Raw genomic sequence first — 14,897 nt, 5'->3', positions numbered from 1 at the left:
GGAAATGAGATATTTTTATTAGTGATAACACTGATGTTTAAACATGTGGTTTACATGTACTGAATTTCAGAATTAGAATTGCCCACTCAAACACTAACTAATTCAGGACTGGGGCAGGACTGAAGCAAGGCCTGTTCCTCTAACACCCATGCTGCGGAGGAGTGAGTGAGGTAAACTGGTGTTTCTTGAAGGCGGCTTGCTCCCTTAACGGACATGCCAGAGGCTGAGCTATGCACATATGGTTTCTCTTTACAGACTGTCCTTAATATTTCAGATTTTGTCACTTCCTTTACTCTGGAAATTGATAAAAGAGGCAGTAAGAGATTCTAGGAGTGTCTTGCTAATGGAATTTCTTCAAAGTGAATGGTAACAACAGGAGAGGGAAGGAAGAGGGAATTCCTCTTCCCTTCCTTCTACCTCTGGGGCATTAGGACATGGTTTGTTGAATTTTAATATGATTTATCTAAAGAAATGCGAGAGAGCCACCTTCTACTCTGGCCATACTAATGCTGTTTTCCTTGACTTTGTTACTAAAATTTCCAGTCTCTTTGTATTTATTTCAAGCCCACCTCATTACCCTTGCCCCAGCCTCTCACTACTTCTGGGTAAACCAGGTGATGAGCGGTCTAATAGTTTATTTGTATCAGCTGGAGATATTTTGCTTGCACATGTCAGACACCCATCTCAAATGCTTTAAGCATAAAGGGGAATCTATTGCCATATAGTTTTTAAAAGTCCAGATTTGGCCAGCTAGATCCAGGTCTTCAAATGACATCATCCTGCAGAAACTGTTCCTCTCCATTTTGTGGTTGTCTTCTGGGTCAGCTGTCTCACCAGGGAGGCCCTAGCCCTCCAGTTATCACGTGGCCTCCAGCAGCCCTGGGTTTTCTTCTTACCCCTTCAGAAAGCCTTGTTTGCAAAGAACGTCTCTTTCCTAAGTGTTCCAGCACAAACCCTGGGGAAATATTACTGGACCAACTAGGGTTGCTGCTAATCCAGTGTTCTAAGGGTGGTCCCCAGACCAGTCACATAAGCGTCACCTTGAAACTTGTTAGAAATGCAGGTTCTCAGGCTACACTGCCAACTTTTGAATAATAAACTCTAAGGGTGGGGCTCAGTGAACTGTGTGATTCCGATGCATGCTAAGGTTCGAAGACCACTTTGTTAGTCCGTAGACCATACTCTATGGCTAGAGGGATAAAAATACACTGAGTGGGGCTTCCCTGGTGGCGCAGTGGTTGAGAATCTGCCTGCCAATGCAGGGGACACGGGTTCGAGCCCTGGTCTGGGAAGATCCCACATGCCGCGGAGCAACTAGGCCCGTGAGCCACAACTACTGAGCCTGTGCGTCTGGAGCCTGTGCTCCCAACAAGAGAGGCCGCGATAGTGAGAGGCCCGCGCACCGCGATGAAGAGTGGCCCCCGCTCGCCACAACTAGAAAAAGCCCTCGCACAGAAATGAAAGACCCAACACAGCCAAAAATAAATAAATAAATAAATAAATAAATTTATAAAAAAAAAAATACACTGAGTGGTTCTGCCTGGGTAGATTGATTACTTCAGGGGCTGGGATGGGGTCATCTTCATCCAGCCCAGATGGTTTAAGGGTGAAGTGAGGAGGGTATCTTCCCAAAGGAAGATTAGTTGTTATTATCAGAAAAAGCAATGGTTGCTGGTCAGATAAAATTAATATGTTCTACAATAGAAACTTTTCCACAAGTACTGGGTGGTGAATTATTACACCGAGAAATATTAATAATGAATGCCTAAGGCTCGCTTATTTTATCTTTACAAGGGTTAGAGCAATAAAAGTTTTCCTTCTTATTGTATGTACTAGTACCCAATTATTTTCCTGAATGGAGAAAACAGACAGTTCCATCCTTTAACTTGAGTTGCCCATGAGCTCATATTTTCCTTTATATGATGGGGCATTCTGAGCAACTGCAGGAGGGCATGGGATGCAGGGCATTTAACTTGGGCTGGGCCAGTCATCAGCTCCCCGACTGAAGCCAAGTCAGATATCTACTATATTGAGTATTTTGTTTTCTGGAACTGAATATTTTGTGTGGAAACAAATTAGACCTAAAAGATGTAGTAAGGGTGCTATGACAAAAGATGGTAACTTCTCCTGTTTGTATCTCATCTATGATTTTCACAGGTACAATGGTGGGAGACCATACCCGCTTGGAATTCCACAACATTGAAACTGGTATCATGACAGAGAAACGTTACATCTCCGTCGTCCCCTCCAGTTTCATTGGCCACCTGCAGAGCCTTATGTTTAATGGGCTGCTCTACATTGACTTGTGCAAAAATGGAGACATTGATTACTGCGAACTGAAGGCTCGTTTTGGACTGAGGAACATCATCGCTGACCCTGTCACCTTTAAGACCAAGAGCAGCTACCTGAGCCTGGCCACCCTCCAGGCCTACACCTCCATGCACCTCTTCTTCCAGTTCAAGACCACCTCCGCTGACGGCTTCATTCTCTTCAATAGCGGTGATGGCAATGACTTCATTGCTGTTGAGCTAGTCAAGGGGTAAGTGGAAGAGATCGCCTAGTTTGTACTAAATGTCTTAGCTCAAACGCTGAATAAAATATGCACAGAAAAAACTATCTGTTCTACTCTGTACCCTGTATTCCTGATTTATGCTCTCATCCCCATTGATTAAAAATATCTTTGTAATCATTAGCGCTGGAAGGGAGAGAGATTCATGAGTTTATTTAAAGATCTTCTTCTAACTCAGTACTGTCAGGCTTTTTAATCTGAACTGTAGTCCTTTAAACCTATGGGAAAAAAGCGTATTTTTGCAAAAGAGGGATAGGGTATGTGTTGCATCTATCTCTGGGGCAGTACAGTCTGCAAACACCAAATTTATAGGAAGAAATGAAATACAGATATTTTCAGTACTACCATTAGCCCATAGATGCAAATTTTTAAAAGCTGTTCTTGCTCCAAGATATTTTACTACTGTGTGTTGGGAAGTAGTCAAAACAAAAACAAAAAATAGAACAAAACCCAAAAAACAGATGCATGATTGACTGTGAATTTAAATGTCGCCCCCTAATGTTTTGGAGTGTATCAGCTGTACTGCTTTGTGTCTCTGGATTTTTACTAGGTAGTGTTAAAGAAATAGATTCAATGAGTATAGAACTAAAGTGAAGTCTGGTAGAATAGGAACTGATTATTTTTATATTCTTTTTTTTTTTTTTAAACATCTTTATTGGAGTATAATTGCTTTACAATGGTGTGTTAGTTTCTGCTTTATAACAAAGTGAATCAGTTATACATATACATATGTTCCCATATCTCTTCCCTCTTGCATCTCCCTCCCTCCCACCCTCCCTATCCCACCCCTCTAGGTGGTCACAAAGCACCAAGCTGATCTCCCTGTGCTATGCGGCTGCTTCCCACTAGCTATCTATTTTACATTTGGTAGTGTATATATGTCCATGACACTCTCTTACCCTGTCACATCTCACCCCTCCTCCTCCCCATATCCTCAAGTCCATTCTCTAGTAGGTCTGTGTCTTTATTCCCGTCTTGCCACTAGGTTCTTCATGACCTTTTTTTTTTTTTTTCCTTAGGTTCCATATATATGTGTTAGCATACTGTATTTGTTTTCCTCTTTCTGACTTACTTCACTCTGTATGACAGACTCTAACTCCATCCACCTCATTACAAATACCTCCATTTCATTTCTTTTTATGGCTGAGTAATATTCCATTGTATATATGTGCCACATCTTCTTTATCCATTCATCTGTTGATGGACACTTAGGTTGCTTCCATGTCCTGGCTATTGTAAATAGAGCTGCAATGAACATTTTGGTACATGACTCTTTTTGAATTATGGTTTTCTCAGGGTATATGCCCAGTAGTGGGATTGCTGGGTCATATGGTAGTTCTAGTTGTAGTTTTTTAAGGAACCTCCATACTGTTCTCCATAGTGGCTGTATCAATTTACATTCCCACCAACAGTGCAAGAGTGTTCCCTTTTCTCCACACCCTCTCCAGCATTTATTGTTTCTAGATTTTTTGATGATGGCCATTCTGACCGGTGTGAGATGATACCTCATTGTAGTTTTGATTTGCATTTCTCTAATGATTAATGATGTTGAGCATTCTTTCATGTGTCTGTTGGCCATCTGTATATCTTCTTTGGAGAAATGTCTATTTAGGTCTTCGGCCCATTTTTGGATTGGGTTGTTTGTTTTTTTGTTATTGAGCTGCATGAGCTGCTTGTAAATCTTGGAGATTAATCCTTTGTCAGTTGCTTCATTTGCAAATATTTTCTCCCATTCTGAGGGTTGTCTTTTGGTCTTGTTTATGGTTTCCTTTGCTGTGCAAAAGCTTTTAGGTTTCATTAGGTCCCATTTGTTTATTTGTGTTTTTATTTCCATTTCTCTAGGGGCTGGGTCAAAAAGGATCTTGCTGTGATTTCTGTCATAGAGTGTTCTGCCTATGTTTTCCTCTAAGAGTTTGATAGTGTCTGGCCTTACACTTAGGTCTTTAATCCATTTTGAGTTTATTTTTGTGTATGGTGTCAGGGAGTGTTCTAATTTCATACTTTTACATTTACCTGTCCAATTTTCCCAGCACCACTTATTGAAGAGGCTGTCTTTTCTCCACTGTATATGCTTGCCTCTTTTATCGAAGATAAGGTGACCATATGTGCGTGGGTTTATCTCTGGGCTTTCTATCCTGTTCCATTGATCTATATTTCTGTTTTTGTGCCAGTACCAAACTGTCTTGATTACTGTAGCTTTGTAATATAGTCTGAAGTCAGGGAGCCTGATTCCTCCAGCTCCATTTTTCGTTCTCAAGATTGCTTTGGCTATTCGGGGTCTTTTGTGTCTCCATACAAATTGTGCAATATTTTGTTCTAGTTCTGTGAAAAATGCCAGTGGTAGTTTGATAGGGATTGCATTGAATCTGTAGATTGCTTTGGGTAGTAGATTCATTTTCACAATGTTGATTCTTCCAATCTAAGAACATGGTATATCTCTCCATCTATTTGTATCATCTTTAATTTCTTTCATCAGTGTCCTATAATTTTCCGCATACAGGTCTTTTGTCTCCTTAGGTAGGTTTATTCCTAGATATTTTATTCTTTTTGTTGCAATGGTAAACGGGAGTGTTTTCTTAATTTCACTTACAGATTTTTCATCATTAGTATATAGGAATGCAAGAGATTTCTGTGCATTAATTTTGTATCCTGCTACTTTACCAAATTCATTGATTAGCTCTAGTAGTTTTCTGGTAGAATCTTTAGGATTCTCTATGTATAGTATCATGTCATCTGCAAACAGTGACAGCTTTACTTCTTCTTTTCCCATTTGGATTCCTTTTATTTCTTTTTCTTCTCTGATTGCTGTGGCTAACACTTCCAAAACTATGTTGAATAATAGTGGTGAGAGTGGGCGACCTTGTCTTGTTCCTGATCTTAGTGGAAATGGTTTCAGTTTTTCACCATTGAGGACAGTGTTGGCTGTGGGTTGGTCATATATGGCCTTTATTATGTTGAGGAAAGTTCCCTCTATGCCTACTTTCTGCAGGGTTTTTATCATAAATGGGTGTTGAATTTTGTCGAAAGCTTTCTCTGCATCTATTGAGATGATCATATGGTTTTTCTCCTTCAATTTGTTAATATGATGTATCACGTTGATTGATTTGCGTATTTTGAAGAATCCTTGCATTCCTGGAATAAACCCCACTTGATCATGGTGTATAATCCTTTTAATGTGCTGTTGGATTCTGTTTGCTAGTATTTTGTTGAGGATTTTTGCATCTATGTTCATCAGAGATATTGGCCTGTAGTTTTCTTTCTTTGTGACATCTTTGTTTGGTTTTGGTATCAGGGTGATGGTGGCCTCGTAGAATGAGTTGGGGAGTGTTCCTCCCTCTGCAATATTTTGGAAGAGTTTGAGAAGGATAGGTGTTAGCTCTTCTCTAAATGTTTGATAGAATTCGTCTGTGAAGCCATCTGGTCCTGGGCTTTTGTTTGTTGGAAGATTTTTAATCACAGTTTCAATTTCAGTGCTTGTGATTGGTCTGTTCATATTTTCTATTTCTTCCTGGTTCAGTCTCGGCAGGTTGTGCATTTCTAAGAATCTGTCCATTTCTTCCAGGTTGTCCATTTTATTGGCATAGAGTTGCCTGTAGTAATGTCTCATGATCGTTTGTATTTCTGCAGTGTCAGTGGTTACTTCTCCTTTTTCATTTCTAATTCTATTGATTTGAGTCTTCTCCCTTTTTCTCTTGATGAGTCTGGCTAATGGTTTATCAATTTTGTTTATCTTCTCAAAGAACCAGCTTTTAGTTTCATTGATTTTTGCTATTGTTTCCTTCATTTCTTTTTCATTTATTTCTGATCTGATCTTTATGATTTCTTTCCTTCTGCTAGCTTTGGGGTTTTTTTGCTCTTCTTTCTCTAATTGCTTTAGGTGCAAGGTTAGGTTGTTTATTCGAGATGTTTCCTGTTTCTTGATGTAGGCTTGTATTGCTATAAACTTCCCTCTTTGAACTGCTTTTGCTGCATCCCATAGGTTTTGGGTCATCGTGTCTCCATTGTCATTTGTTTCTAGGTATTTTTTGATTTCCCCTTTGATTTCTTCAGTGATCACTTCGTTATTAAGTAGTGTATTGTGTAGCCTCCATGTGTTTGTATTTTTTACAGATCTTTTCCTGTAATTGATATCTAGTCTCATAGCGTTGTGGTCGGAAAAGATACTTGATACGATTTCAATTTTCTTAAATTTACCAAGGCTTGATTTGTGACCCAAGATATGATCTATCCTGGAGAATGTTCCATGAGCACTTGAGAAAAATGTGTATTCTGTTGTTTTTGGATGGAATGTCCTATAAATATCAATTAAGTCCATCTTGTTTAATGTATCATTTAAAGCTTGTGTTTCCTTATTTATTTTCATTTTGGATGATCTGTCCATTGGTGAAAGTGGGGTGTTAAAGTCCCCTACTATGATTGTGTTACTGTCGATTTCCCCTGTTATGGCTATTAGTATTTGCCTTATGTATTGAGGTGCTCCTATGTTGGGTGCATAAATATTTACAATTGTTATACCTTCCTCTGGATTGATCCCTTGATCATTATATAGTGTCCTTCTTTGTCTCTTGTAATAGTCTTTATTTTAAAGTCTATTTTGTCTGATATGAGAATTGCTACTCCAGCTTTCTTTTGATTTCCATTTGCATGGAATATCTTTTTCCATCCCCTCACTTTCAGTCTGTATGTGTCTCTAGGTCTGAAGTGGGTCTCTTGTAGACAGCATATATATGGGTCTTGTTTTTGTATCCATTCAGCCAGTCTGTGTCTTTTGGTGGGAGCATTTAGTCCATTTACATTCAAGGTAATTATCGATATGTATGTTCCTATTCCCATTTTCTTAAATGTTTTGGGTTTGTTATTGTAGGTGTTTTCCTTCTCTTGTGTTTCTTGCCTAGAGAAGTTCCTTTAGCATTTGTTGTAAAGCTGGTTTGGTGGTGCTGAACTCTCTCAGCTTTTGCTTGTCTGTAACGGTTTTAATTTCTCCGTCAAATCTGAATGAGATCCTTGCTGGGTAGAGTAACCTTGGTTGTAGGTTTTTCTCCTTCATCACTTTAAGTATATCCTGCCACTCCCTTCTGGCTTGCAGAGTTTCTGCTGAAAGTTCAGCTTTTAACCTTATGGGCATTCCCTTGTGTGTTATTTGTTGTTTTTCCCTTGCTGCTATGTTTTCTTTATACTTAATTTTTGATAGTTTGATTAATATGTGTCTTGGCGTGTTTCTCCTTGGATTTATCCTGTATGGGACTCTCTGTGCTTCCAGGACTTGATTAACTATTTCCTTTCCCATATTAGGGAAGTTTTCAACTATAATCTCTTCAAATATTTTCTCAGTCCCTTTCTTTTTCTCTTCTTCTTCTGGGACCCCTATAATTCGAATGTTGGTGTGTTTAATGTTGTCCCAGAGGTCTCTGAGACTGTCCTCAGTTCTTTTCATTCTTTTTCCTTTATTCTGCTCTGCAGTAGTTATTTCCACTATTTTATCTTCCATGTCACTTATCCGTTCTTCTGCCTCAGTTATTCTGTTATTGATCCCGTCTAGAGTATTTTTAATTTCATTTATTGTGTTTTTCATCATTGCTTGGTTCCTCTTTAGTTCATCTACGTCCTTGTTAAATGTTTCTTGCATTTTGTCTATTCTATTTCCAAGATTTTGGATCATCTTTACTATCATTATTCTGAATTCTTTTTCAGGTAGACTGCCTATTTCCTCTTCATTTGTTAGGTCTGGAGTGTTTTGACCCTGCTCCTTCACCTGCTGTGTGTTTTTTTGTCTTCTCATTTTGCTTATCTTACTGTGTTTGGTGTCTCCTTTTTACAGGCTGCAGGTTCGTAGTTCCCGTTGTTTTTGGTATCTGTCCCCAGTGGCTAAGGTTCATTCAGTGGGTTGTGTAGGCTTCCTGGTGGAGGGGACTAGTGCCTGTGTTCTGGTGGATGAGGTTGGATCTTGTCTTTCTGGTGGGCACGTCCACGTCTGGTGGTGTGTTTTGGGGTGTCTGTGGCCTTATTATGATTTTAGGCAGCCTCTCTGCTAATGGATGGGGCTGTGTTCCTGTCTTGCTAGTTGTTTGGCATAGGGTGTCCAGCACTGTAGCTTGCTGGTCGTTGAATGAAGCTGGGTCTTGATGTTGAGATGGAGACCTCTGAGAGATTTTCGCCGTTTGGTATTACGTTGAGCTGGAAGGTCTCTTGTGGACCAGTGTTCTGAAGTTTGCTCTCCCACCTCAGAGGCACAGCCCTGATGCCTGGCTGGAGCACCAAGAGCCTTTCATCCACACAGCTCAGAATAAAAGTGAGAAAAAAATAGAAAGAAAGAAAGAAAGAGGATAAAATAAAATAAAATAAAACTATTATAATAAAAAATAAGAAAAAAAATTAAGAATAAATTTATTAAGAAAAAAATTTTTTAATTTTTTAAAATTAATTAACTTTTTATAATAAAAAATAAGAAAAAAATTAAGAAAAATTTATTAAGAAAAAAAATTTTAATTTTTAAAAATAAAAAATATGAAAAAACTTATTAAAAATTTTTTTAATTTCTAAAAATAGGAAATAAGGAAAAAATTATTAAGAAAACATTTATTAGGAAAAAAAAATTTTTTTAAGTAAAAAAAAAAAAACGGACGGACCTAACCCTAGGACTAATGGTGAAAGCAAAGCTATACAGACAAAATCTCACCCAGAAGCATACACATATACACTCACAAAAAAAGGAAAAGGGGAAAAATTAATATATCCTGCTACCAAAGTCCACCTCCTGAATTTGGGATGACTCGTTGTCTATTCAGGTATTCAACAGATGCAGGCACATCAAGTTGTTTGTGGAGCTTTAATCCACTGCTTCTGAGGCTGCTGGGAGAAATTTCCCTTTCTCTTCTTTGTTCGCACAGCTCCCGGGGTTCAGCTTTGGATTTGGACCCGCCTCTGCATGTAGGTCGCCTGAGGGCGTCTGTTCCCCGCCCAGACAGGACGGGGTTAAAGGAGCCGCTGCTTCGGGGGCTCTGGCTCACTCAGGCCGGGGGAGGGAGGGGTACGGATGCGGGGCGAGCCTGCGGCGGCAGAGGCCGGCATGACGTTGCACCAGCCTGAGGCGCGCCGTGCGTTCTCCCGGGGAAGTTGTCCCTGGATCACGGGACCCTGGCAGTGGCGGACTGCACCGGCTCCCGGGAGGGGCGGTGTGGAGAGTGACCTGTGGTCGCACACAGGCTTCTTGGTGGCGGCAGCAGCAGCCTTAGCGTCTCCTGCCCGTCTCTGGGGTCCGCGCTGATAACTGCGCCTCGCGCCTGTCTCTGGGGTCCGCGCTGTTAGCCGCGGCTCGCACCCGTCTCTGGAGTTCGTTTAGGCGGCGCTCTGAATCCCCTCTCCTTGCGCGCCACGAAACAAAGAGGCAAGAAAAAGTCTCTTGCCTCTTCGGCAGCTGCAGACTTTTTCCCGGACTCCCTCCCGGCTAGTACCGAAGCCCGAGCCTCAGCTCCCAGCCCCCGCCCGCCCCAGCGGCTCAGCAGACAAGCCTCTCGGGCTGGTGAGTGCTGCTCGGCGCCGAGCCTCCGTGCGGGAATCTCTCCGCTTTGCCCTCCGCACCCCTGTGGCTGCGCCCTCTTCCGTGGCTCTGAAGCTTCCCCCCTCTGCCACCCGCAGTCTCCGCCCGCGAAGGGGCTTCCTAGTGTGTGGAAACTTTTCCTCCTTCACAGCTCCCTCCCACTGGTGCAGGTCCCGTCCCTATTCTTTTGTCTCTGTTATTTCTTTTTTCTTTTGCCCTACCCAGGTTACGTGGGGAGTTTCTTGCCTTTTGGGAGGTCTGACGTCTTCTGCCAGCGTTCAGTGGGTGTTCTGTAGTAGCAGTTCCACGTGTAGATGTATTTCTACTGTATCTGTGGGAAGGAAGGTGATCTCCGCGTCTTACTCTTCCACCATCTTGCCTCGTCCTCCTATTTTTATATTCTTAAATCAAGCTTTAGTTATTCTTGCATAACTAGCTTGGGGGATTTGAAGCCCCCAATGCCAGTTATGTACACATTGCCTTTAAACCACTCCAGGGAATCTCAAGTCATTGGGTGCTTGTGGTTCCTCACAGGTACATACACTACGTGTTTGACCTCGGAAACGGCCCCAATGTGATCAAAGGCAATAGTGACCGCCCCTTGAATGACAACCAGTGGCACAACGTCGTCATCACCCGGGACAACAGCAACACCCACAGCCTGAAAGTGGACACGAAGGTGGTCACTCAGGTTATCAATGGTGCCAAAAATCTGGATTTGAAAGGTAAACCTTGTAAAGAAGTTTCTCCTTTTTAGAGCTTACAGTGGAAAGGCTGTTTCCAGAGGTAAACTACAGTTTAGAAGTGCCATGCATTTTTGATACATCATGCATATCCTATTTTAACAACATTGAATTATAACATGGTGCAATTTGTTCAGTTTTTACTTCCACCGCTCCTTAGGTATGGTTTGTTTTCTCTGTAAACCTTGGGCATGTGGGAGCTGAGTGATGAGGTGATAAATGTCAAAAAGAGGAAGGCATGTAGGTTTTGGAATCTCAGCTGAGTCATTTACCGCCTGGGTGACTTTGGTAAAATTTCTTAGCCTTGTTCAGCTTCTATATCCTTTTTTTTTTTTTGCAAAATGAGGATAATAATTGTTACTACCTTTAGGGGCAATTAGGAGTTTTGATGGAATAATGTCTGTAAAATCCTCAGCATGCTATTGGTAACAAGCACATAAAAAGCACTCAGTAGTGGTTGCTTTGTTGAAAATGTTGTTAATCTTTACTCCATCATAAAATGGGAACAATACCTACCTCATAGAATGGATATAGTTATGAAAATTTGTGAGATGATGTGTATAAAATGAATGACACATAAGAAATGTTAGTTTTTTCTTTTTACAATGTAGAAACTCTGGTAATAATTTTGTTTATGCTGTTTCCCCCCAGCTATGTTACCATTATCTAGTAAACAGTCTAATGTGACTTGGCTTTTGTTGACATGGTTTCCATACCATTTACCCATTTGCTTTTACTACCTGTTTTCCTTTCCAGGTGACCTCTACATGGCAGGTCTGGCCCAAGGCATGTACAGCAACCTCCCAAAGCTCGTGGCCTCCCGGGATGGCTTTCAGGGCTGTCTGGCATCAGTGGACTTGAATGGACGCCTGCCAGACCTCATCAACGATGCCCTCCATCGGAGTGGACAGATTGAGCGTGGCTGTGAAGGTACAACCTTTTTCTTTTTAAGCTACATTCTTGTCGCAGGCCTCTTTGCTGCCTCTGCCAACGCCTCCTTCCTTGGTTTACCAGTCCCCTCTCATCCCATTCACTATCTGACATTGCATCACCATTGATGTCCTCCTGTCACTGGCTGAGTATGTCAAGACATGTGGCACAGGCTCCAGGAATGTACAGTATGTTGGCAGATGTCTTTCCAGTGTCACAGACTTGCCACAGAGGACCTTTCCTGGCGTTGACATCAGGCTTCTCCTGACTTGTGCCTTTGCTTCCAGCATGGCTGAAAGGGTGTCAGGGACTTTTATTTATATCTTAATACACAGGGAGGTACAAATCAGAGACTTTTATATGAGAGTCACCATAAATAAAATATTTCTTATGTGGCTAATAGTGACTGCATTATTTAATGCAAACTGAGCAGAAGGTAGGAAAATGATGTCAGAACGCCATGATGGAGGAAGGGAAGTAACAGTTATTGAGTACTTACTAGATGTCAGGCATCATTTGGCAGTTTCTTGGTGTGGTGTAGTGGAACAGCATGGGCTTTGATGTTAGGAAGACCTGGATTTAGGTCCAGGTAGTAGTTCCTGTTGGCTGTGTGACTTTTGACAAGTTACTTAACCTCGCTGAATGATATCTTCCTCATCTGTAAAATGGGACAATAAAACTTACTTTGGAAGGTAATATATATAAGTCAGAGTTATATACAGAATGCCTGGTACATATATAGTAGGTACTCAATAAGTGGTAGGATTATTATTTACAAACATTATCTCATGTGAGACATTTAATAACATTGCATGCCCACCCATGCAGCACAACAAACCATGCTCACCCTCTTTCTGTAGATAATCCACTGTCTCTTGAGATACTACTGAATTTTATAGGTCGAGTCCAATAGCTCTTTACAATAAAAGCTATCTAGTTTTAACCAGTAGGGGAGAGCAGACACATTTTCAGCCTTCCCCAGACTCCTTGGGTAGGCTGAAAAGGTGACTCGTGTCTAACTTGAAAGGCAAAGAGGATGATCTGATCAGTCACCAGGACCTATGTATTCTTTTGTCTGATGGAGCCTCATGGTTTTTTGTGCAATATACTGTGTTTTCTTGTGTCCCTCATTAATTTACCACATCCAACCTGTTCATTCATCTTCTAACTGTTCAACTTCATTTATCACTCCTGTTCTTAACCAGCTTCGATCCTTCACTTGCCATCTTAACGCACGTTTTAATAAAAGCTTCTAATCAGCTTCCCAGGCTTATTTGTAGTATGGAAGTCATTTCCCTTTGCCTAAGGGTCAGTTTCTTGTTACCAGTTTGCACTAGTAATAAGGCTGATTGTCCCTATAACCCTCTCCAGTTTTCTTTTAGCCAGAAATATTTCTTAAATTCTGTTAGCCAAATATGTTGTGTGTGTACAGGGGGGAACAGGAAGTTGGGAATCACCAAGCATTTAAAGCAGCCACTTTGCTTTCTTCTCCTGAAAATGCACAATTTCATTCAACTCAAAAGTTTCTGTCTTATTGGCCTGCTCTTAGTTCTTTTGGGTGTTAAGGGAAGTCCTGAAATTGATGCACCATTTGAGAATGAATTTGAGTATATTAGTTTAGGTGATTGTGGAATAATAGAAATTCCAGTTTTCCTGGAATAATTAATCACATCTAGTAAAATCATAATATAAAAGCACACATTCAAAAGCATAAGGCTCTCTTCAAATGTTAAATATTTTTATCATGCCATCAGTTCTGTAGATTTAAAAGTCAACAGGAATCATCCATTTAACTCCATTCCAACGTCGCCTGATAGAAATATAATGTGAGTCACATACGTAATTTTAAATTTCCTGGTAGCTGCATTTAAAAAAAAGATACAAAGTAACAGGTAAAGTTAAGTTTAATTTTACATTTTATTTAACTTAACCTAATATATCCAAAATGTTATCATTTCAGCATATAATCAATATAAAATTTTTAGTTAGACATTTTATTTTTTTCATATGAGCCTTCAAAATCAAGTGTGTATTTTGTACTTGTAGCACACCCCAATTCAGACCACACCTTTAAGGTACTCAATAGCCACGTGCATCTATGGCTACTGTATCGGAGGCACAGTTCTACAGAGTACAAAAATTGGGGTGTAAGGAGGTAAAGCTGTAGCATTTGATTAAAAGGAAGTCTAAACCAACCTTTATAAAAGTGGATTAAAATGTATAGTGTGAAGGTGGAATGGACTCCACTTACGAGAGCTTTAGGGGACGTTGTGGGAGAATTAGGGAAAAGAAATTACCCATCTGATTGGAGAAAATGTTCCTATCCCTACCTACAGCTCTATGTGCAGTTTGGCATGACTCATCACATGCATTATGGTGGGTTCTGACCTTCCTCTGAGTATGGGTGATTGTTCAAAGCTGACTATTCTGGCTTGCTGGCTCTACCATCTGCATCTATGGCAAGTCCTATGGGCCTAATAACACTGCACTCTATTGCCATGGAGATAATTATGATGGTTACCCATGGAGCATTATGACCACCCCACTGGGTGGCATGAAGTGGAGGATGAGTTCTGAGGGAAGAAAGCCCTTGTTTATTGTACACAGATGACTTGGATAATTAGCCTAAGTGGCCAGGAAAAATGGCCAAAGAGTGGGTTAAGGCATAAATTACCGTCATTGGAAGTTTGCACTATTGTGAATAAGCCCTTGTAAGAGATACCAGGAGCTTTTTAGGGCACTGTGGAAGATGATGGGGAGGGAAATGAAGGGCACAAAACCTTGGAAAGACTGCAAAGAAGTATCATTCTCATTGTGAATCTCTGTACCTAGTACAGGACCCTCAGGAAGGCCTTTGACGGTTAGGCAAGTCATAGGAAACAGAACACAATTCTTGATTTATCATTTCTATGCCTAGAATAGGAAACAAATAGGGGATAAGGATTCATTACTAAGAACTAAAACCTGAATCTTGTCATGATGGTGAATGTGTTTTATTTTTAACATATTTGGGGTACACAGGCTAGGATATATCATATGTTCTTATATGTGTCAAAGTCATTGATAATGACTCAAGATCCCTAAGTAGCAATTGGATGACTTTCCATATTGTATCTAA

The 14,897-nt window shown here is 40.7% G+C and overlaps 1 protein-coding gene across 17 annotated transcripts in view; it reads left to right on the top strand.

The window, feature by feature from the left end:
- The window catches only part of NRXN3 (neurexin 3), a 1,702,647-nt gene that overhangs the window by 802,356 nt on the left and 885,394 nt on the right, over nt 1–14,897 (top strand). For all 17 annotated transcript variants that reach the window (XR_014260952.1, XR_014260953.1, XM_082451199.1 and 14 more), the window contains 3 exons: nt 2,158–2,539; nt 10,641–10,831; nt 11,606–11,779. Coding sequence is in view for 15 of the 17 variants with exons in the window: in XM_082451199.1 (XP_082307325.1) it covers nt 2,158–2,539; nt 10,641–10,831; nt 11,606–11,779 (747 nt within the window). In the remaining 2 variants the exon portion in view is untranslated. The remainder of the gene's footprint in view (nt 1–2,157; nt 2,540–10,640; nt 10,832–11,605; nt 11,780–14,897) is intronic.

This window comes from Balaenoptera physalus (genome assembly GCF_965194825.1).
Source record: "Balaenoptera physalus genome assembly, chromosome: 2".
Classification (NCBI taxonomy): Eukaryota; Metazoa; Chordata; class Mammalia; order Artiodactyla; family Balaenopteridae; genus Balaenoptera; species Balaenoptera physalus.
The sequence above is the reverse complement of the archived record's forward strand: the minus strand, read 5'-3'. Positions and strand labels throughout refer to the sequence as shown.